Source organism: Diospyros lotus, chromosome 2, assembly GCF_014633365.1.
Source record: "Diospyros lotus cultivar Yz01 chromosome 2, ASM1463336v1, whole genome shotgun sequence".
In the NCBI taxonomy this organism is placed as follows: domain Eukaryota; kingdom Viridiplantae; phylum Streptophyta; class Magnoliopsida; order Ericales; family Ebenaceae; genus Diospyros; species Diospyros lotus.
In genome coordinates this window covers 41,243,739-41,267,242 of record NC_068339.1, presented here as the reverse complement: position 1 = coordinate 41,267,242, position 23,504 = coordinate 41,243,739, and the positions used below count along the sequence as shown (strand labels likewise).

Sequence of the window (23,504 nt, the reverse complement as noted above, 5' to 3'; positions counted from 1 at the left end):
GATTTGCATAGAACTTTCTGGCCATTAGCCACTGTTACCGCCAAGGGCTGTGTCCCTGTAAGATTACATTTCAATCTCCTCGCAATCCCTTCGTCCAGGAAGCTAGGAGTGCTTCCACTATCAATCAGAATCATCATACAACTATCTCTCGCCTTCCCTTCCACCTTAATGATTTTATTAGTCACCATGCCCCTTAAGGCATGCAGAGATATCTCCACCTTCCCTGTCTTCCCCTTCATCTTCCACAACGTCCCCATCCTCTTCTTCTCCCATTTCTTCTTCCCCTTCTAGAAGCAACAACTACCTTTTACATTGATGTCCAGGTGTGTACTGGTCTTCACACCTGAAGCAGAGGCCTGCCAATCGCCTCGGTTCTGTCAAATTTCCTTGCATCGGTTGTGGAGGTGCGGGTAAGGCTGGTAATCCCTTGCTTCCTGATCCAATAGTTCCTTCGTTCCTTCCCCCATCCTCTGTTACTTGCTTGCAAGGGTGTCCTCTGCCATCCCCTATTTATACTCCTCTGTTTCTTGACCAATGCCTTCACTGTCAACTCTTGAAGTTTGGCACTCTCTGCGGTTTGCTGTACTGTCCTGGGTCGAAACATTTTGACTGTAGGATGAACCTCTTCGTTCAAGTCACTTATGAAACTTGATACGAAATACCCTTTAGTTAAGGTGGGATTAGAGAGCAGCATTGGAGCCTTCAACTCTTCAAATCTCTGCTGATAGGCCTGCACTGATCTGCCTTGCCTTAATTTGTTGAATTCTTCGACCACATCCAACATTCCCCTATCTCCAAACTGTTCGCACAATCCTTCCACAAATTCCTCCCACGAACATATTTCCCTTACTCCACTCCAACCTTGAAACCAGGCATCTCCTTCATTGTTCAGATAGGCTGTCGCCAGCATAACTCTCTGAGCTTCGGTCACGTTGTGCAAATTGAACACCCTCGCACAGCGCCTCGACCACCACCTCGGATTATGACCATCAAACAGTGGTATCTCCATCTTAGGCAGATGAGGGCTATTCTGGTGTGACCCCAATGCTTGGCTTTGTTGCCGAACTTCTAAATTCTCCTCTATTGCCGATGGTTCCACCTCCAATTTCGCCGATCCCTCCAATTGGCCAATACCGCTTGGTCCATGCAGGATTGGCTCCAATTTGTCTCTCGTAGGAAACTCAGGGGAAATACGAACCTGAGTTTGTTGAGTGAGCATTAGAACAAACTGTTGTATCTGATCTCTGAGGGCCTGCCCTTGCTCCCTCATTTGTTCTTCCAATCTGGCCGCTTGCGATTTGCTCTCTTCGCGCCACACATTCACTGCGCCATCAATTCGTTGATCCACTGATGTCTCCAACGATTCCATCCTACTTTGGATCTCACCAATCGTTGTTGACACCTGATGGAGCTGCGACTCCATCTGTTTCATTCTGGTTCCGTCAGCCATTCCTTACTCTATCGCCCAAGACAGGGCTCTGATACCAAATTGTCAGGATGGAGTTCTGGCAAGGTGAGTTCTCTTGCAATTCTGGTTGAATTGCGTGGGAATGGGTAAAATCGAAGAGTAGAAAGAATTTAAGGGCGAGAACGAGATAGAAAGAGAGAGAGAGAGAGAAAGAGGGGGAGAATTAGAGAAGTTTGAAGGGAAAGAGTGACTCAATTGTATTCCGAAAGATGCTTCTCCTAGTGGCGAAGGTTGGTTATATACTCTAGCCTTGGCGCCATTATTTGGGATTACATTTGAATTAAAACAGCCATGTGTTGTAACTGCCCCATCTACTACTTATTACAACTATATACCCCTTCTGCTATAGAATGCTCTTATTTACATAATGATCCCATGACATGTCCTTATATACAATCGAATTTAAACTATCGCCTACTAGCACAACTTAACTGATAACCAATCATAACAGTAAATAAGAAATAACAATCATAACAAACATAAACTACTCTTCCACATTCCCCCTCAAATTAGGCTCCCTTGGCAGCACCAAGCCAGTTGAACCAACTGTAGTTGTTGAAGATAACAACTGTACTTTAGAATCAGGCTGAGAGGGACTTATAGGTGACTGCTGAAGCCTTAGCTTGTTACACATAAATACAAACCGATTTCTTGATAAACCCTTTGTAAAGATATCAACCACTTTATGAAGAGTAGGTACATATCGAATATCAACATCTCCATTCTCAATCTTCTCACGAACAAAATGCACATCAATCTCAATATGCTTTGTCCTAGAGTGAAAAATCGGGTTCTCAGCCATACTCTTAGTTGCCAGGTTGTCACACCACAAGATAGGAGTCTTCTCACAAGGATACCCTAACACTGACAGCAATGACTTCAGCCACAAGATCTCTGTAACACCTTAAGCCATTGTTCGGTACTCTGCTTCTCCTACAAACCGAGCGACTACTGATTGCTTCCTAGAACCCCAGACCAGTAAATTACAGACAAGAAACACACAGAATCCATTGGTAGTCTTGTGAGTCACTTTACACCCGGCATGATCACCATCCGTAAATACATTTAGACCCATATCTTGAGGAGAAGGTGTAATCACCAGCCCCAAATGAGTAGTAACCTTAAGATACCTCAACAGTCTTTTGCAGGCCTGCCAGTGCTGAACTTTAGGAGCTGAAAGAAATTGACTCAACTTATTTACTGTAAATGCAATATCTAGTCGAGCGTAAGTCAAATATTGTAGAGAGGCGATTATGGTTTGATAAAAGAAGGCACAGAAAAGAGAGCACCTTCATCAGTCAAAGACAGACCTGAAGTCATAGGTGTTGAACAAGATTTACAGTTGTCCATTGCTGCTTTCTTTAACAAATCCATGGTGTACTTAGACTGTGTGAGATAGAGACTAGTGGAGTTTCTATACACTTCAAACCCAAGAAAATAGTTAATCGAACCAAGAGTTTTAAGTGCAAAATTCTTGTCCAAATCATGAATACACTCTTGAAGAGCCAAAGGGTCCAAACCAATCACCAAAATATCATCAACATAGACTAGAACAAACAACACATATCAAAAAGTCCTTTTAATGAAAAGAGAAGCATCAGAAACTGCCTTCTTAAAACCCATTGTTGTAAAACTCCCTTCAACTTATTATACCAAGCACGAGGAGCTTGGCATAGTTCATACAAAGACTTTTTCAACTGACAAGCATGAGTAGGAAATTCAAGAATGACAAACCCTTCTAGTTGCCTCATAAAAACAGCCTCATCAAGATCACCATTCAAAAAGGCATTGTTGACATCAACCTGCTGAATATTCCAACCAAAGGTAACTGCCAAAGAGAACAAAGCCCGAATAGTAGGAGCCTTAAGTACTGGAGTAAAAGTCTTACTATAATCAACACCAGGATTTTGAAGAAAACCTTTTGCAACCAGCTGAGCCTTATGCTTTAAAACCGAACCATCAGAATTATATTTCACTCAAAACACCCATTTGCAATCAATCAGATTCATATCAGAAGAAAATGGAATCAAAACCCATATATGATTACGTTGAAGAGCAGTATATTCATCATTCATAACTCTAACCCACTTAGGATCTAAGAAAGCCTCTTGGACTGAATTAGGCTCTGAGGTACTTACGAAGGCAGATGGAGAAATTGAGAGATGTTTGGCATCGGATCGGGTGATCATAGGGTGAATGGATGGAGCAGGAGTAGGCTTAGAAGTAGAAGTATTAAGCTTAGAAGTAGTAGGAGCAGGAGTAGGATGAGCATATCTCAAACACTCTGGAGATCTAGATAAGGGTTGAGTAGAAGAATTAGTTGGGATGTAGGAAGGAACAACAGAGGACAGAGGAGAGGACGATGCTGCTTGAGGAGATACGAAAGAGGAAGAATTGACCGGAAAGGAAGAGATGGAATGAAGAGTAGAAGTAGATTGACCAGAACAAGCATTTGAAATAGAAGACTCAAGGGTATAGGTGGAGGAGGAATTCCACAATGCAGAAGAAGGAAACTCCTCTGAATTGAACTTCACATGACGAGAAATATAGACTCTCCCTGAGGGGTGTAAACACTTGAAACCAAGATGCACATGACTATAAGCTAGAAATACACATTTGGTTGAGTGAAACTGAAATTTGTGCTTGTTATAGGGTCGAAGGAAAGGAAAACAGGCACAACCAAATGGTTGTAAGTGTATATAATCAAGCTCTTTATGATAAAGAACTGAGAATGGGGACTGAAAGTTTAAGGTAGAAGTTGGCAAAAGGTTAATGATATGAACAGCAGTGGTAAAAGCTTCTACCCAAAATTTTAAGGGCATTTGAGCATGAGCTAATAAGGTAAGGCTCATTTCAGCTATGTGGTGATGTTTACGCTCAGCCACACCATTCTGTTGGTGTGTATGAGGACAAGTGAATCTTGGTTGAATGTCACGAGCGATAAGATAAGGTATGAAGGCTTTCAACTCACCTCATTGTCAGTTTGAAGAGCCTTGAGTTTGGTATTATATTGGAATTCAACAAGCTTGTGAAATGTTTTAAAAGTAGCTAAGGCATCATATTTTAGTTTCAAAGAATATAGCCATGTGTACTTAGTGCATGCATCATAAAAAACAATATAGTATCTAAACCCCTCAGTGGAGAGCACTAGTGCTGGTCCCCATAAATCGGAATAAACAAGTTCTGGGGGAGCTTTGGCTGTAATTATGCAATTATCAAAAGGAAGTTGATGCATTTTGCCAACCTTGCAGGAATCACAAAAGAATATATTTGAACTTGAATAGGAAAGACCAATTTTATTCAATACAAGTCGGAGGACATGTAAAGACGGATGCCCTAATTTGGCATGCCACTGCTGACAAACTTTAGAAACATAAGAAGCAACAGGAATAGAGGATTCAGTGGACAAAACTAGTCCATTACATTTATTTGAAAATGTACTATCTAAAGAAGCAAAAGCAGCTTGAAATCTTTTTGACAAAGAAACTGCTGATGTTTTGGACTGAGAAACAAACTTAGGCACCAATCTAGGACCAACGGAATCAAAAGCTGGAGCAAGACGATATAGTCCATCTCTAAGAATCCCTCGAAGCAGCACACGACCTGACTCCTCGTCCTTAACAAAACAAGAGTCATCATGAAACTCAGTAATCAAATTATGGTCTTTAGTTAGTTGAGAAACATTGAGAAGATTCTGTTGCATAGAAGGAACATGCAACACATTAGGTAGAGACAGAAAAGTTTGAGGAGAAGTTTGTGTGCATGGGTGACTAGAGCCAATATGAGAGATAGATAACTTCTTTTTCGTTACCAACTGCAGCTCTATCACTGCTGCCATAAGGAGAATGAATTGACAGGTTGTTCAGGTTTGAAGTGATATGATTTGTGGCACCGGAGTCCACAATCCACGAGGTGTCACCATGAGAAGACGATACAGGAGAGAAGTGAGTGGCAGGAAATGAAGAGGAAATTTCTGAAGGTGGAGGTGGAGGTAAGCTGCCATAGTAACCCTCAAAACTATTAGCTAAGTAGGCTTCATTAGAGCCAATGGGATGAGCCACGAATGACTGAGGATTATGTACCAAAGAACCACTGCCGTTATCGAACTGAGGACCAAAATTAGGATTAGAAGGTGTCAAAGAGAATGATGAGCTCCTTTGAAAGTTCCGATCAAAATGATGATAACGGCGGTCAGCCAAATGACCAGGTTGTCCACAAAGCTAACAATACATTCTACGTTTAGAGGAACAGCCATGTCCTCGTCCTCTATAATTTCCACCTCTAAAAGGCACACCTCTAGAACCAACACCACCTCTAGACACTCCAGAATCATCCTTTGTCCACTATGAGGTCAAATTAACATTAGCAGATCCAATGTTATAGACAGAAGAAATACTAGATCTGTTCTTAGCAGCAAGCCTCTATTCATGCATTAATAGAAGATATTGGACTTTGTCTATGTCAATATCATCCATCTGGTATGTAACTAGACTTACGATAGTCTCAAAATCACTATGCAAGCCATGTAGAATGGCCATCAACAATTCTCTATCACTCAAAGGCTCTCCGATAACTGCTAGGGCGTGTCCAATGCTTTTAAGTTTCAAAATATACTCATTGATGGACATATCATTCTTCTTCATAGACCTTAATTGTTGCTTTAACTAAAATGACTTTGCAATAGTTTGTTGTGAGTATAAATTTTCAAGCACACTCCAAACTTCAGATGAAGACTCACAGTGAATAACTTGTGCTAACACATCCTTCTCTATAGTCGAAAATAGCCAGCCTAAGAGAAGTTGATCTGAGCTGATCCAACTAAGATAATTAGGAGCATCATGATTTGGATTCTTTGGATCGCGAATGTATTGCGCAGGTGTTGGAAACTTGTTGATGTATTGTTGTAAATCAAATGCCCCAATCGTTGTTGAAATCTGAGCTTTTTAGAACAAATAATTGTTGGAGTCCAATTTGATCGGAACAAAACTAAAAGCCTTCGCCATCGCTGTAAAGTTCGACTGTGATGCCGACGACAATGCAGAATTGGAGCGAGGCAACGGAGAGGAGCTAACAGTGCGAGAAGAACCCATTGACCCAAGTTAGATTGGCTTTGATACCATGAAGTGAGAGCTTCAAGGTCGAACATAAAGAAAAATTGAGATGAAAAAGACCTCGAGATTCAAATGTTATTGAAGAATAGAAAAACTATTACAGTACACAACTAAGGACTTGAATGTCCTTATATACAACCAAATTTAAACTACCGCCTACCTGCACAACTTAATTGATAGCCAATCACAATAGTAAATAAGAAATAATAATCAGAACAAACATAAACTACTCTTCCACAGAGACTACTAAAGTTGGGTGGATGTGTTGTGGTTCTTGGTGTGGTCTGGATGAGAGGGGTGAGTCCTATTAGCTTTGATTTCAATAAAATGGAGGTGACCTTTGAGGAAGATAGAAAGAGGACCCTAATAGGCAACCATGAATCAAGAGTGTGCAAGATGATCTCGGGAAAGAGACTATAAAGAATGCTCAAGAGCAAGTTCTCTCAAGTGGCATAGCTGTTCTCCATCCATGCCATGGAAACAATCGAGGGGAGCCAGGAGCGAGAAGGAGAATTAGCAATAACTATGAGTAGCCACTCACATGATTAGTGGAAGGTACATGAAACTGACTTTCTTAACATGCTTTTAATTGAGTTTAGGGACCTCTTTTTTGAGTCTAACTTCTTGCCACCCAAGAGACCTTATGACCACACCATCAAACTTAAACCTAACTCAGAGCTAGTTAATGTGAGATCCTACCGTTACCCACCTAGACAGAAAATCGAAATTGAAAAGCTCATTAAGGACATGTTGCAAAAATCTATCATCTAACCCAGTTATTGTCCATTTGCATCACCCATGTTGTTTGTCAAAAGAAAGATAGTTCATGGAGATTTTGTGTTGACTATCGTTAACTTAATGCCATAACCATCAAGGACAAGTTCCCATACCCATTGTAGAAGACTTACTTGATGAGCTTAAACATGCTTTTGGTTTTACTAAACTAGATCTCAGATTATGTTATCATCAAATTCGGATGAAGTCTGAAGACATTCCCAAAACAACTTTCAAAACTCACCAAGGGTACTATGAATTTAAAGTAATGCCCTTTGGTCCCACCAACGCCCCAGCTACCTTTCAGGCGTTGATGAATGAAATTTTTGAGCCCTATTTATGCAAAATCATCCTAGTATTCTTTGATGATATTCTAATTTACAACCCTTCCTTTGCCAAGCACCTAGATCACCTAAAAACCACATTTGAGGTCCTTAGATTCAATAAATTGTATGTTAAGGAGTCAAAGTGTGCCTCTGCACAAATGCAGGTGGAGTATTTAGGCCATATTATATCTAATGCAAGGGTAAGCACTGACCCTAGCAAGGTAGCAACAATGGTGGGTTGGCCAAGGTCTCATAATGTTAAAGGTTTAAGGGGATTCTTGGGGTTAACTAGTTACTATCGTTGGTTTGTTAAAGATTATGGAGTTATCAGCTGGCCCCTCATAGAACTATTGAAGAAGGATGGGTTTCAGTGGGATTCTAAGGCAGATGAGGCCTTTTATAAGCTTAAGTAGGCTATGAGTGCGGTGCCAACCCTAGGGCTGCCAGACTTCGACAAGCCATTCATCCTGGAGACATATGCTAGTGCTAATGGAGTTGGAGCTATGTTGGTTCAGGAGGGTAGGCCTTTGGCTTTTCTTAGTCAGGCATTAGCTCCTCGACATCTTGGGTTGAGCATATATGAGAAGGAACTTTGGCGGTGTTGATGGCTATAGATAAGTGGAGGCATTATCTAGAAGGGAGTAAGTTTGTGATCAAAACAGACCACGAGAGTTTGGAGTTTTTATTACAGCAGACGTTGCATACACAGCTGCAATGTAAGGGAATGACCAAGTTAATGGGGTTGGATTATGTAATCCAATATAGAAAGGGGAGGGAAAACCTGGTTGTTGATGAATTGTCTAGGTGCTATGAAGAGGGAAATTCTGCTACAATTACAACAATAGTTCTAGATTGGTATCGAGAAATGGTCTCTAGTTATGAGACTGATGAGAACACTAAAGAGCTTCTACAACAATTGGTGATGAATTCTGCTACGTGGCAGGGGTATACCTTAACCAATGGCCTAATCAGGTACCAAGGGAAGTTGGTAATAGGGTATGATGAGAGTTTGAAGAGGAAGATTTTGGAGGCATTGCATGATTCTCCCATAGGACACTCGAGCATAGTTAATACCTATCATAAGGTCAAACATCTCTTTTATTGGCCAGGGCTAAAAGGTATGTGATGGAATTTGTGTTGAGTTGTGATATTTGTAGGAGGTGCAAATCAGAAACGGTGGCCATCCCAGAGTTGTTACAGCCTTTGGATGTGCTAGGAGGGCCTTGGGAAAGTATCTCAATAGATTTCATTGAGGGTCTGCCCAAGTCAGAAGGGTGCGATTGCATTATGGTGGTAGTTGATAGGTTTACAAAATACATCCATATCATAGGCATTACCCACCCCTACACAGCTCAGGAGATAGCTAAAGTGTTCTTGGATCAAGTGATAAAATTACATGGAATCCCTAAAGATATGGTGTTCGATCGGGACAAGATTTTTACCAGCCTACTATGGAAGAATTGATAAGCTTATTAGGGGTTAAACTCAACATGTCAACTGCCTATCACCCGTAGTCTGATGGCTAGATTGAAAGAGTAAAACTAATGCTTGGAGACATATTTGCGTTGTGCTTGTTTCCTACAACTCAACCACCACAGCTCCATTAAAAGGTCCCTCTTTGAAGCCCTTCATGGTTATAAGCCACCCTTGCTACCAGATTTGGGAAGTTCCTCTACAGTGGTAGCCCTAGATGCCTACCTTCAACAAAGGCAATCGGCCTTCCAGGTGCTCAAAACGGAATTGGCCAACTCCAAGAATCATATGAAACAATATGCTGATAGAAGGAGAAGTGACAAAATTCTAGGTGGGTGACGTGGTGTATTTGAAGCTTAAATGATGCCATTTGAAAGCCGTACTTTAGAAGCCCAACTCAAAGCCCAACCTGAAGTTTTATGGTCCGTTTCCAATTTTAGCCAAGGTGGGAAATGTGGCCTATCGTCTACGGATACTAGAGGATTCCAGCATGCACCCAGTTTTCCATGTATCACTCCTCAAGAAGGCAATGGGAGCACAACTAGTGAGTTCAACTCTACCCCCCTTTCCCAATTCTAATGACAATACAAGGCAACCTACAACTAGAGTTGATAGAAGAGTCATCTAAAGGCAAGGGGCCCTATCATTCAAGTTCTCGTCCAATGGTCTAACCTCCATACCGACAACAACACTGGAGAATATATCAAGCAATTTCCTCAAGCGGCAAATCTCCTCAACATTTCTTGAGGACAAGAAAATTTTGAAGGGAGGGGTAATTGTCATGTACCTATGAGATAGGGGTGCACTACTATAATTAGAATATACTCAAGGAAGGAAGTAGCATATTAGGGAGCATGCAGTAAAGGGTTGTACTTAGTTTGTTGCTGTATTGTACAGCTTGTACATTCTCTAGCACCTGTAAGCGGTTACTGCACATGGGAAGGATTGGGTTAGCTATATATATGAGCTGATCATTATGAATGAATATACTCAGAATTTCTAAACACTCTCTCTCTCTCTCTCTCTCTCTTTTCTATCTTCTTTCCTCCCTAAACTTCTCTGTTCTCTCTCGATCCTTCAAACGATCTAGTAATTCCAGTTAGATCTCTCGGGAGTTGACATTCTCTAACAACTTAAGCTTTTAGGTACGATGGTAGTTAACATTTCAACAAACTTAATAAAATAAGTTATATGTTTGTGTTGTTCCACTAAATAGTTTTTATATATTTTTCATGAAAACAAAGTGTAAAATCCTCCAAGTTTTTGGGCCTTATAAAAGAAAAGGCCAGCTTGTATAATGATTAAAACCCTAATGGGGAGGCTAGAAATCCTCCCTCTTGCAACCTCCACCTCCCATTTTTGCTCCTCCCTTTTTCTGTTATTCTCCCTTCCAGACTCCCTGTTTCTTTTCTCTTTTCCTCCAGTCCCCTTTTCTCTTTTACCCCACACCCCCATCTCTCTTCTCTTGCCTATGTCTCCCCCCCACCCCCCCCCCCCCCCCCCCCCCCCAAACAAAAAAAAAAAAAAAAAAAAATCTTTCTCTCTCTCTCCCCTCTTTTTCTATATTCATTTTTCTGTTGGGATAATGTCACAACTTCGAGAAGCAAGATATTGAGAAAATCATATCTTGAAGATGACACAACGGGACCCATCCTTGCGACATCTTCTCTTATATTCTCTTTAATCTATGATCGAAACACATTCCATGGCATTCCAAGATGCCAAAGCATCACACTCCATTGTGTACGTACTAGAACGTGGTTCTTGAAGGGGGGGGGGGGGGGTAGGGTGAACCTGGTAACTGTGATACAAATTATGAAAGATTTGGCCTTTAATTTGAATGACAGTGATTCAACCCCCTCAAATTATCTCTTAGTCTCTTCTGACCATCCATAGTAAGGCCAAAAGGCATCCAAAGGTAGGTCTTCTTCCAAATTTTCTTAATTCTAAAGCCTTTGAAGTGACAAAAGATTAAAAAAATTCCTCAAAAATCCCATGGGTAATGAAACAAAGCAAGGTATGAAGGAAACACTCTCTAGCAACCCCTCATGAATGAAGATGTGAGTTATTGTTTAACCTCTTTGTATATGTAGAACAAATTGAGTTGAATGTCTATCCTATTAATCAAATTGTTGATATTAGTGTTAAATCATTTGTATTAGATTAGTTGATTGTCTCGGGTGAACAAGTTTATGTCAGGGTTATATTTGGTAGTTTATCTTTCTGTTAGTTGGTTAGTCATAACAGCCAAAGATGTTGGTTTATTAAGTCTTGTTTGGTCTGCCCTTATCTTCTATAAATAAGGGGTCACCTTTAGTTCTCACTGGTTTTTTATTCTATCTTGGGAATTCCATGCGAGTGTGTGCTGTGTAAGAGGAAAGCAATTGAGAGCTCTGTAATCTGTTGTAATCTCTATATAGCCTGGGTATAGGGCTGTGAGAGAGAGTTTGGTTTCAGTACATGTAATTGTTTTTGAGATTCAAGGTAGTGGAGAAGAGGCTAAAGACAGTTTGGATGTAGGTTTCCTATAAGGGAAATTGAACCAGGATAAATCTCAAGTCTTCGTGTGTGTGTGTGTGTTTTCTTCTAATTTACTGCCTTCATATTCTGTTCTCTTATTTCTTTCGTGTGTGGGAAATTCCGATTATCTTAAGGGTAGAGTGTTTGACTAAGTGAGGCAGAAGATTGGGACAACAGGATTATTATCACTGGTTTGGAATGGTATTTTCATGTTAAATTTGTGGTATGTTTTCAATATTTTTATCCATTATTGTTTTTATGGAATGAATTTTAACTTAATATTGAATTAGTGTATATTTTTCAATATTTTTATTCATTATTGTTTTTATGGAATGAATTTAACTTAATATTGAATTAGTTGTGTTTTTAAATTGTAGGGACTACATAACTTCTGTATTCAGCAGGCCAGATGGTTGGACTGTCTATCTCATAGGATTGCCCACGTAGTTTGACATCTATTATTTTGCTTTAATAAAAAAAATTTGATTCTATATGGTGATAGAAATGTTGATTGGCCACTGGTAAAAGCTTGATATCCAAGTGAGTTTGAGTTCGAGGGCAGGTTGTGCACAAATCTACTGAAATTTATTGGCTTCCTTGTCCTGTTTTTCTTCTGTGGTTTTGCAAATTAACCAAGTTGTTTTCAAGCTAGTAATCTTATTTCCTCAACGACTCCTTTCTTCAAACCTAATGCTGATATGAATTAACTAATTTTACCTGCTAGGGCCTTTAAAAGCCCTTGAATAGTTATCTAAAAACTTTCCTCTGCTACTTCTAAATTCCTGATATCCCTTAATCCTCAGCTACTAGTGAAAACGCTCTTAATACTATCTTAAATTCCTAAAGGCTTGATCATGTTTATGTTGGTAGGAAGATATTGTAACAGTAGGCTAGGGCACAAAAGATAGCTAGGGCACAATTAAGAGAGAAGAAAGAAACTCTCGTAATTCACTAGGAAATGAAATGATCAAATGAAATGAAAGATACATCAAGAAGAAGGCATTGCTAAGTTTATATACTCAGCAAGCCTACAAGCAACCGCCTAACTAAACAACGCACTTATACAGTTATACATACAACAAACTATAATCAACATTACATCAAACAACAATTAATTTAATAGGAACAACATGATTACAAACAACTTCAAGTAACATGTTCTTCCACAGATATACAGCATAAGTGGGTTGTACCCCAAGAAAGAATGTTTTCCAGTCACTTTTGTTGTCCAGGCAGCCTTTTCCTCTAGAACTAAGCAAGCGTTTTTTTCGGTCAAGCTCAGTTCATTTTTTTTTTTTTTTTTTGTCCAGAGCTCTCTGTTGAAATAGTTCTCCTACCTTTTAATACCCTAGTCTTACAATCTTTGTTAACAAATCCAGCAAATAATCCAATTATAGGTAGTTTTACTTTTATCATGTGATGTCTGGAGATATACTATTTTACCAGTGAGAACATTGCCCTCCAGGTGTTTTATATTGAATTTGGATGACTCAATTGTGCTTAGTAGAAGTGTTGAACTGTATGTTTTATCTGGGACTTTTTGGGAAAGGTGAGAACAATTTTACATTGATGATTGAGAAAAGGCTGGCAGAGTATAGTAGATGAATAAAACTTTCTTGAAGGTAGAATGCGTACAACTGTGAAAAGTACCCTGGAATTTCAACGGGCATTGTTGCTTTGGTATAGAGATGCTTGAAGGCGATCCACCAAGCAGATGGGGTGCTTGCAAGATGATTTTTATGTTATACAATTCATTTTGCACTATTTGGGGGCTTTTGGAGTGGTATCACATAACTTTCAGGTTTACACGTGTTTTACTTATTTTAAGTGAAAAATTTGAGGTTTTTTAATTTTTCACCCACTTTAACAACACAGGTTAGGTTGATTTTAGGTAGTTTGTGCTATTTGGGTTTTTGTGAAGGTGATGGGTGAGCCCCATTAGTGGAAAAGCTAAGGGCCTGTTTGAAAACACTACGATTTTCAAAAATTTCATTCCATTCCAAAAAATTGGAATGAAAACAGTGGAAGTTGTGTTTGTTCTAGTATTTTGTTTTCAAAATTTTGACAACAATTTTAGAAATGGAATGGATTTAAAACCCGTTTTGTTTCCATTTTAAAACTTTTTGCCGCAAAAGTTCTACACCATTACAGACTCTCTTCCTCCCCACCCAACCTGAGCTTCTTCTGCTTGCAACTGCTGGCTGGCGCCCAGTGACAACTCTGGCACCTAGCGAGAACTCCAGCCGCTGATGACTGTGACAGTCCCAAATTTGAGCAGCTCTGGCAACTCCTTGACCAGATCCATTAATTTCTGCGACAAAACGACCAAATCTGGCAAGTTTCAGGCAAGGGATCACGTGACCCTGCAGCTGTTGCCCAACAACTTCGACTAGCCTGTGACGTTTTCATGACGAGCAACTCCGATGACAGGAGGACCAGATCTGGCCATTTCCAGCAAGATCCACACCAGATCTGACCGTTTTCCATTATTTTAGATTATTTTGAATATTTGATTAAATTATTCACATCTAATTTTATTACCAATAATTGCAATGTTTGAATTATTGTAGGTCTACCAATAATTTTTTTTTTTAACCCTCAGCATGGATTTAATGTTGAATGCAGATTCAAAAAATCAAACACTGTTTTCAGTTTTCACTTTCATTTTCTTGACAACTCATGGCAATATCAAACTATGTTTTTAGTTTTCATTTTCCTTAGGAGAATATGGGAATTAAGGAATTGGAATAAGAATGACAGAATGGAATGGAATGGAAAGGAAATTTTTGACAGCCTTTTCAAATGACCTCTAATTATTTAGCTTTTACTTTATTTTTCTCACCTATTGTCCTATCTGCTTCTGCTGCAAACAAGTGCTTAGAACGTGCAATCCACTCTGTCCCTGATGTTATCGCTCTTCTTGCTATTCTTATCTATTTATGCAAGGTAATCAAAATTAGTAGATTTGTTTGCCCATAATGAGGGTGCTTAGTAAGGGGGCAGGTTTGATTTTTAGTATGCTTAAGAAATCCAACAAGTTTTGCAAGCCAAAGAGCTTTGAATTTTGGTTCTGGAATTTTATCATGTTGCATAGTGAGGAACCTTGTGCACTGGGGATGACTAAAAAAAAAAAAAAACAGTTACGTAGAGTTGTGGTTGGATCTTATTGTGTCAAGCCACTGTAGAGTGGGTGTTTTCTGTAGGTGATCTTTTTAGTTGCTCTATGGGGTTTGTGGGGTGGAGAGTAGATGGTGCTATGGCAAACTTCGAAATCAGATGGAAGATGCTAGACTCTGTTCTGAAGTCTTTTTTCGCATGGTGTGCAGGGGGCTGTTATGCACTGCATGCCATGCTTTGCAGATTTTATTCTTGTTCCCCCTTGTGGTAAAAACTAATTATTTAGGCAAATGGAGCACAAGAATCTAATCTGTCAAACGATTTTTTCTCCTGTAAACTATTCATTATTTTTCTGGTTTGATTGTGATTTTCTTGTTAGTCATCGTTCTGTATCCTTTCCTTTTACCAGAAACTTTGTCAATGAAGGGATTGACGTTAAATTGCATGGACCGTAAAGCAGAAGCTTATGAACTTGTGCGGCTTGGATTAAAGGTTTGGTTTTGTCTGCCTTTCCCTTTCCTTGTTTTTTTTTCCACTCTTGAATTATGCTGATGTGCCTCTATTGGTGATAATATTTGTTATTTTTTAAGGCATAACTTCTCTGTCAATGCAGAATGACCTGAAGAGTCATGTTTGCTGGCATGTTTATGGTCTCCTGTACCGATCGGATAGAGAATACAGGGAGGCAATTAAATGCTACCGAAATGCCCTGAGGATTGATCCAGATAATATTGAAATATTGCGGGACTTATCACTCTTGCAGGTGGATATGAATTATGTGCCTAATTATTATTTTAGTGCTCACTTGCTTCTGTAAGGCTGGGAAAACATTTTAGTCTTTTCATTTTAAATTATTCAACAGGCAGATAACACTTGGGGGAATGCAGATTTCTGAATGTATGATTAGTTCTGGCTTGTCTAGCTGTATTTGATTTGTTGTTTGACAACCCTAGATAATTGGTTTTAGCGTTGTTGGCCTTTTGGAGGTTTCTCTTGTGATTTCTACATATATGAAGTATCTGTTTAAGGATATTATTTTATACATAAAAAATAAGATGTTGGTTCATAAAATCCACTTCATGAATATACATTAAAGAAGTATTTAGGAAATATAGGAAAGAGCTATGAGCAACAGCGTGACATTGAATCTTTGTTTCTCCACTGTATTACCCATATTGATAGGATATGATAAAGGTAAGTGTGGAGAATTAAAATGAAATCAGTGGCATTATCAGGAAGTTACATCCGAGATAATGCTCCTAAATATTCGTAGTATTCAAAGCTAGAGATAAGGCCGAATATCTCTCTCCTATTAGCTAGCTGGTTATTTATATTTTGCAGATAGATAATTTGTAAATTTAAATAGATTAGATTTGTACTTATAGATAGATTAGAGTTGTACATTAGGTAGGACTTCTATCTCCTAATCAATGTATATATTGAGCACTATCAAATGAAACCGATGATCATTCTCTCCTCTCAATTAATTCTACATGATATCAGAGCTGAGTTTTGATTCACTCCCAAGCCTCTTCCGACGAATCACTACTCGCCCTTCCTCCCGTAGTGTTTTTCTCCTTTCAGCCACTTGTTTTTCCCTACTCGTCAACATGGCCGGCAAGAGTTCTCAATTGTCTAAAATGATCCCTTTACCCACCAACAATCAAGGAGCCATTGACAATAATATGGTCATTGTCATTGGACATAAATTGAATGTGCAGAACTACCTACAATGGTCTCAATCGGTCTTGATGTTCATATGGGTGAAGCGGAAGGACGATTATTTGACCGGAGCAACAAGCAAACCAAAGGAAGAAGATCCTACATATCAGAGTTGGAAAGTTGAGAATAATATGGTAATGTCCTCCCTTATAAATTCTATGGTGAATGATATAGGAGAGAATTTGTTTTTATATGATACAACCCAAGATATTTGGGAGGCTGCTAGGGAAGCCTATTCACATGTTGAAAAAACTTCCGAATTGCTTGAGATTGAAAGCTTGCTTGATGATCTCAAACAAGGTGAATCTCATGTGACTCAATATTTCAATTCCTTGAACAAATATTGGCTGCAACTAGAAAAGTTTGATAACATTGAATGGAAGTGCACAGTAGATTCTGCAAAGTACAAAAAGATTGTGGAACAAAAGGGGTTGTATAAATTTCTAATGGGCTTGAACAAAAGCCTAGATGGTGTTAGAGGAAGGATACTCGGTACAAAACCTTTCCCAAGTATTTGAGAAGCTTTTTTTGAGGTTCGAAGGGAAGAAAGTAGGTTGAAGATCATGCTTAAACCTGCAACATCTAATCTGGAACAGTTAGCATTAGTCACTCGAAGTACTCCACAGAATTTCAAACCGAGGAAGGAATGACCATGGTGTGATCACTGTCACAAAGTAGGACATACCAAGGATACTTGTTGGGAGATACATGACAAACCCCCAGATTGGAAGCCAGCACATGAGAGGAGTAAGAGCAGCCTAGTATCTATGGAGGAGCCCACTGTAGCCACGACACCAACACTGTTTAGTAAGGAATAGATGGAATGGCTGCAAACCATGTTTGGAAAGACTCAAATCAATCAATCCTCTACCATAGCGTCAGGATCTATAGGCCACAAAGGTACTTTTCTACATGCCCTTATCACTAAGAGAGATTTATCCAATATTTGGGTGATTGATTCAGGGTCCTCGGATCACATGACGGGGCAAATCAATCTCCTATCCAATTTCTAGCCATGTAACAAAAATTGGACTGTAAGGGTGGCAGATGGCTCATTGTCAAGGGTTGTGGGAACCGGATCCATTGCTCTCTCTAAGGATATTGTGCTGAAATCAGTTCTTTTGGTGCCTAATCTAGATTGCAATCTATTATCTATTTGCAAATTGACATCTGATTTAGATTGTATTGCTAAGTTCTCAAAGAATGTATGCGAATTTCAGAAACGGACTTCGGGAAAGATGATTGGCAGTGCTAAGGCAGGATTAGGGCTCTATCTTCTTACAAAGACCAACTTTGAAGGCAACCTAGTTCACTCTAACACTTATTCAACAATTCCTTCTATTTGTTTCTCTAATTCTTCTATAGTGCAATCATGTTATGGCACTATAGACTAGGTTATCCAAACTTTGTTTATCTTAGGAAATTATTCCCATCATTGTTTAATAGTTAAGATCCACATAAATTGCATTGTGAAATCTGTCAAGACTCTAAACATGTTAGGAATAACTATCCTAGTCAAAATTATACTTCTTCACATCCTTTGTCATTGATTCATAGTGATGTATGGGGGCCTTCTTGAATTAAAAACATTATGGGTTCTTGTTGGTTTTGTTTCTTTTATTGATGACCATACCTGACTTACATGGGCGTTTCTTATGAAAGAAAAATCAAAAGTTGGCCCTATCTTTCAAATGTTTCATTCTATGGTGGGAAGACAATTCAATGCCAAAATTCAAATCCTAAGAATCGATAATGCCAAGGAATATTTTTCTTCAATCCTTGGATCCTATCTTTCAAACCATGGCATTATACACCAAAGTTCGTGTGTGGATACACCCCAACAAAACGGTCTAGCTGAAAGAAACAATTGGCTTATCTTAAAAGTTGCTCGATCTTTGCTGTTTTCCACCAATGTTCCTAAATATTTTTGGGGTGAAGCCATTCTAACTGCCAGTTACCTCATTAATAGATTGCTTTCACGGATTCTAAACCATCAAACACCAAGCCACACCCTCCTCAAATCCTATTCTCACACTCGGATTTTGTCTCATATTCCCCTTAAAATCTTTGGATGTACTGTGTTTGTTCATGTACACCAACATTTCTGAAGCAAACTCAGCCCTAAATCCCTTAAATGCATCTTCATTGGCTATTCTCCTCATCAAAAAGGTTACAAGTGCTACTCTCCTGAGCATAAGCGAATTTTTAACTCCATGGATGTAACCTTCTTTGAACACCAGCCCTATTATCACAAAACTAATATTCAGGGGGAGACCCATTCCTACAATTCTTAAGAATATTAGTTTTGGGAAACTCTTGCAAGCCCGAGCCCTCAAACTCAGCAACACATTGATCCTATGCAGTATATGCAGCCTGAACCTATGCAACCAGAATCTACCCATCAACAACCTAACCAATTGGACCCTGCTCCTATACGTCCTTTCATTAGTCCTCAGCCTTCTCCTACCAAAGAATTTCAGGTTTATTCTCAGAGGAAATCTCAATAGGAGAGAGAACACCATTCCTGCTCTCGGACTGACCAAGAAACTAACCTTAATATTCTCCTAAGTGACAGTGTTGAAAAGCTTGGGGAAAGTTTAGACAGTACAACCACTGATGAAAGCATTGATTGGCCTATTGCATTATGAAAGGGAGTAAGATCATGCACTCAACACCCAATACACAACTACATATCCTACAAGGATCTTTTATCAAAGTTTTGTGTATTTTTATCCAATTTGAATAAGGTGCAGGTGCCAAACACAATTAGAGAAGCCTTTCAACAGCCACAGTGGAAACAGACAGTTCTAGATGAAATGAATGCTTTAGAGAAAAATGAAACATGGGAGATAACCACACTACCTCCTAGAAAGCAACCTGTCGGTTGCAAATGGACATTTACAATTAAGTATAGGGAAGATGGCAGATTGATCGTTTCAAAACTTGGCTAGTAGCAAAAGGGTTCACTCAATCCTATGGTATTGATTACCAAGAGACTTTTTCCCTGGTGGCAAAGTTGAATACCATCTGGATCCTATTGTCTCTAGCTGCAAATCTAGATTGGCCTCTTCACCAACTAGATGTGAATAATGCATTTTTAAATGGGACTCTAGAAGAAGAAGTCTACATGGAAATCCCTCATGGCTTTGAAACCAATCCTACGAGAGATAAGGCGTGCAAACTCAAACGATCTCTCTATGGACTCAAACAATCACTTAGAGCTTGGTTCAAGAGATTTCAAGGGCAGTCAAACAACAAGGGTACAATCAAAGTCAGGCTGATTACACATTGTTTATCAAGCATACATTGGGAGGTAAATTGACAATTTTTATAGTATATGTGGATGACATTATTATTACAGGAAATGACAAGCCTGAAATAAATAATCTCAAGGGAATGCTTGCAAGGGAATTTGAAATCAAGGATCTAGGAAATCTAAGGTACTTCTTGGGTATGGAAGTTGCAAGATCAAAAGAAGGCATCTCGGTATCCCAAAGAAAGTATACTCTAGACCTACTAAAAGAAACCGGAATGTTGGGTTGCAAACCGGTTGACACACCTATGGATTCAACTACAAAGTTAGATCATGGCAAAGAAATTGTACCGGTTGATAAAGGAAGATATCAAAGATTGGTGGGAAAGTTAATATACTTATCTCATATACGACCGGATATAAGCTTCTCAGTAAATTGTGTTAGTCAATTTATGAATAATCCTAGAGAAGTCCATATGAAGGCTGTCTACTGCATCTTAAAAGTATTTGAAATTGACTCCTGGCAAGGGCTTGATGTTCCGGAAAACAAACAATTGAGGAATAGAAGTGTATAGTGATGCTGATTGGGCTGGTTCAATTTGTGATGGAAGGTCAACATCCGGGTATTGCTCATTTGTTTGGGGGAATTTAGTCACTTGACATAGCAAAAAACAGTCCATGGTCTCTAGGAGTAGCATGGAGGCTGAATTTAGAGCTAGTTTCAAGGGTTTTGTGAAGGAATATGGTTGAGGAGAATATTTCAAGAACTACAAGTGGCTGCCCATAAACTAGTACAAATGCTGTGTGGCAATCAATCTGCCATCAGCATTGCAAAGAATCCGGTCTATCATGATTGAATAAAACATGTTGAAATAGACCAACTTTTTATTAAAGAGAAGTTCGAAGAAGGGGTGTTTCGGCTGGTCTACACTCCTAGTAATAATCAAGTGGTGGATATCCTAACTAAAGCTTTATTGAGAAGAATTTTTGATGAATTGAGCTCCAACCTTAGTTTGAACAACTTTTTTTTCTTGCCCAAGCTTGAGGGGCAGTGTGGAGAATTAAAATGAAATTAGTGGCATTGTCAGGAAGTTACCTATGAGATAATGCTGCTAAATATTCGGAGCATTCAAAGCTAGAGGTAAGGTCGAATATCTCTGCTATTAGTTAGCTGGTTATTTTTGTTTTAGAGATAGATAATTTGTAAATTTAAATAGATTAGATTTTGTACTTATAGATAGATTAGACTTGTACATTAGCTAGGACTTCTATCTCCTAATCATGTATATATTGAGCACTATCAAATCAATCAGAGGATCATTCTCTTCTCTCAATTAATTCTATTGTAAGAGTATAGGATTTGTAGCTGAGACTTGTAACCATATTGCTCATCTGGATCTTTTATGTTTTCAGTCTATTTTGGGGAAAAAAATGTGACACTTGATAGTGATAAGTTCCGGTATATTTACTTTGTGGTGGCTTGTATTGTGAGTTTAGATATCTTTATTTTATTGGAATTGTGTTAGTAGTCTAATTGAGGGCAGAGGGTTCCATCTTAGAAAGTTGAGAATTTTAAGTGAAGCCCGTCCCTTAAGTGGTTACGGAGGATTGTGACCAATAGGGATTGTCTCTGGAAGAGGGTAATTACGTTATGCATTATGAGGATTTGAGATGAAGTTTTCAAGTTTATTTCATTTAGGATTGGGGTACGGGTTCTAGAGTTTGTCTTTGGTTATATAATTGAAGTGGTTGTAAGCCTTTGACTTGTTTCAAAGCCTTTTAGTCGAGCTAGTATTAGAGTGGCTATTGTTAGTGAATCCATTTTTTGGTCCTCTGGTTCTTTGGCTTGATACCTGGAATTTAGTCCTGATATGACTTAATTAGAGATTGGATTCATTGATATCTCTTTCTGGTTGTCTTCGTTCTTACTCCTAAGGTGGGGCAGACAGTGGAGGAGGACATATGGGGGTGTGGCTTCTCTTAACTGCAACCGTTTTCATTTCACTTCCTTTATAGGTTGCCAAGGATAGAGGGGTATTTCCTTGGAATTTTTGCAGAGATTCTAAAGCACTTCCTAGGTGGCTTTCTTTGTTTGAACTTTTTATCTAGAGTCTATTCTTACCTCTACTAATTTGATGCTGAGAAGTCTGATAGTGATTGATTGGTGCTATCCGTAGAAGATGGATAACGAGTCAGTAGTGATTGTTTTGTGCTATCTGCTAGGGGCATTTGGAGTATGTTCTTACTTTTGGTGTTCATTGGGCGATACTGGATTTGGAAGTCATGCATTTGTATGTGAGGAGTACTGCTTGTCCAAGCAAGAGGTTGTGGTGTTTGGAGGGTGAATCTGTTTTGTGTCATGTGGCATATTGGCACAACACGAATTTGAGAACATTTGAGGGTTTAGAAAGTTGTAGTTGTAGTGTGAAGGGAAGCACAGTCTCTTCTTTCTTCCTTTGGAGATTCCTTTTTTGTCTGGGAAGGTTATTTTCTTTAGTTGTTGAATCTCTGTTGTAGTTGTTCTGGACATTTGATAGGAAGAGAACTGTCAAAACTTCCTCATGGTTAAGACATCAAAGTCATATTTTTTTCTTCTTTGATTTCCACTTAATTTCAAGCATATTTAATAATTATAACATCGTGTTTTTTGAGAATGCTATACAACAATTACATTTAAATTATTAATATTAGAATTGGACTGGACTGTCACATTCCAAGGGCAGTAATTATAATTTTCTTTTTCTTTCTGTTATAGATATTTGTCCTTAGCCATAGATGGTTATGATTTCCGGTTGTACTACACATGGGTCCATGGGCTGTGAGGCTATAAATAAGCCACAACTAGAGGAGGGGAATTCATGTTGAGAAATGAAGTGAATTTTTTCTGTTCTCTCTCTCACTTTCTGTTATCTTTCTCTTGAACATCCTCATTCTTTCTTGCTGTCTCCTTGTGATTGACAAGCTAGGGCAGAGGCTAGGGCACAAATGGAAAAGGAAGACAAGCTCTGAATATTACTTGGATATAAGAATGATCCAAAGACAACATAAAATAAGGCTATGCTGATTATATATACTCTGCAAGAGTCTAAACGACCAACATAACATAGGCGCAAGACTAAGATTATCTACTACACTGTACAACAACAGATATAACATAATTAAAGAACAACACATCAAGCCCCCAGGGCATAGGTCAAGCGGTCGGGCAAGCGATATGCCAGGTTCGCACAGGTGGATCGTGAGTTCGATTCTCGCCCTGTGCAGTGAGGCAAGACTTCACACTTGCAATTTACCTTCTCTATCGGAATTGAGGGCACAAGTGGCGGGGCCTGCGCAAAGGCGGTCATCCCAAGAACAACACATCAAATACAATATTAACAGTTAGAAATGATAGCTTCGTGTAGTATTTTCTTTCACATTCCCCCTCAATTAAGACTCACTTTTGGCTAGTTGCTTTTCTGTAAACACTTGAGAAGTTGAGGTTGCTTGAGTAGGTGATTCCTTTAGATTGAGTCTGTCACACAAATACTGAAACCTGCTCCTTGGCAATCCTTTAGTGAAGATGTCAACTTACTAATGTAAAGTAGGCTCATACTGAATGTCAACCTTACCATTTTCAACCTTTTCTCGCACAAAGTGTACATCAATCTCAATAATAGTGGCACTAACATAAGCGCAAGACTAAGGTTGTCTACTACACCATACAAGAACAAATATAACATAATTAAAGAACAACACAT

The 23,504-nt window shown here is 39.0% G+C and overlaps 1 protein-coding gene across 3 annotated transcripts in view; it reads left to right on the top strand.

The window, feature by feature from the left end:
- The window catches only part of LOC127795037 (N-terminal acetyltransferase A complex auxiliary subunit NAA15-like), a 92,909-nt gene that overhangs the window by 8,100 nt on the left and 61,305 nt on the right, over positions 1-23,504 (top strand). For all 3 annotated transcript variants that reach the window (XM_052326453.1, XM_052326452.1, XM_052326454.1), the window contains exons 3-4: positions 15,199-15,281; positions 15,403-15,552. In XM_052326453.1, the coding sequence (XP_052182413.1) occupies positions 15,199-15,281; positions 15,403-15,552 (233 nt within the window). The remainder of the gene's footprint in view (positions 1-15,198; positions 15,282-15,402; positions 15,553-23,504) is intronic.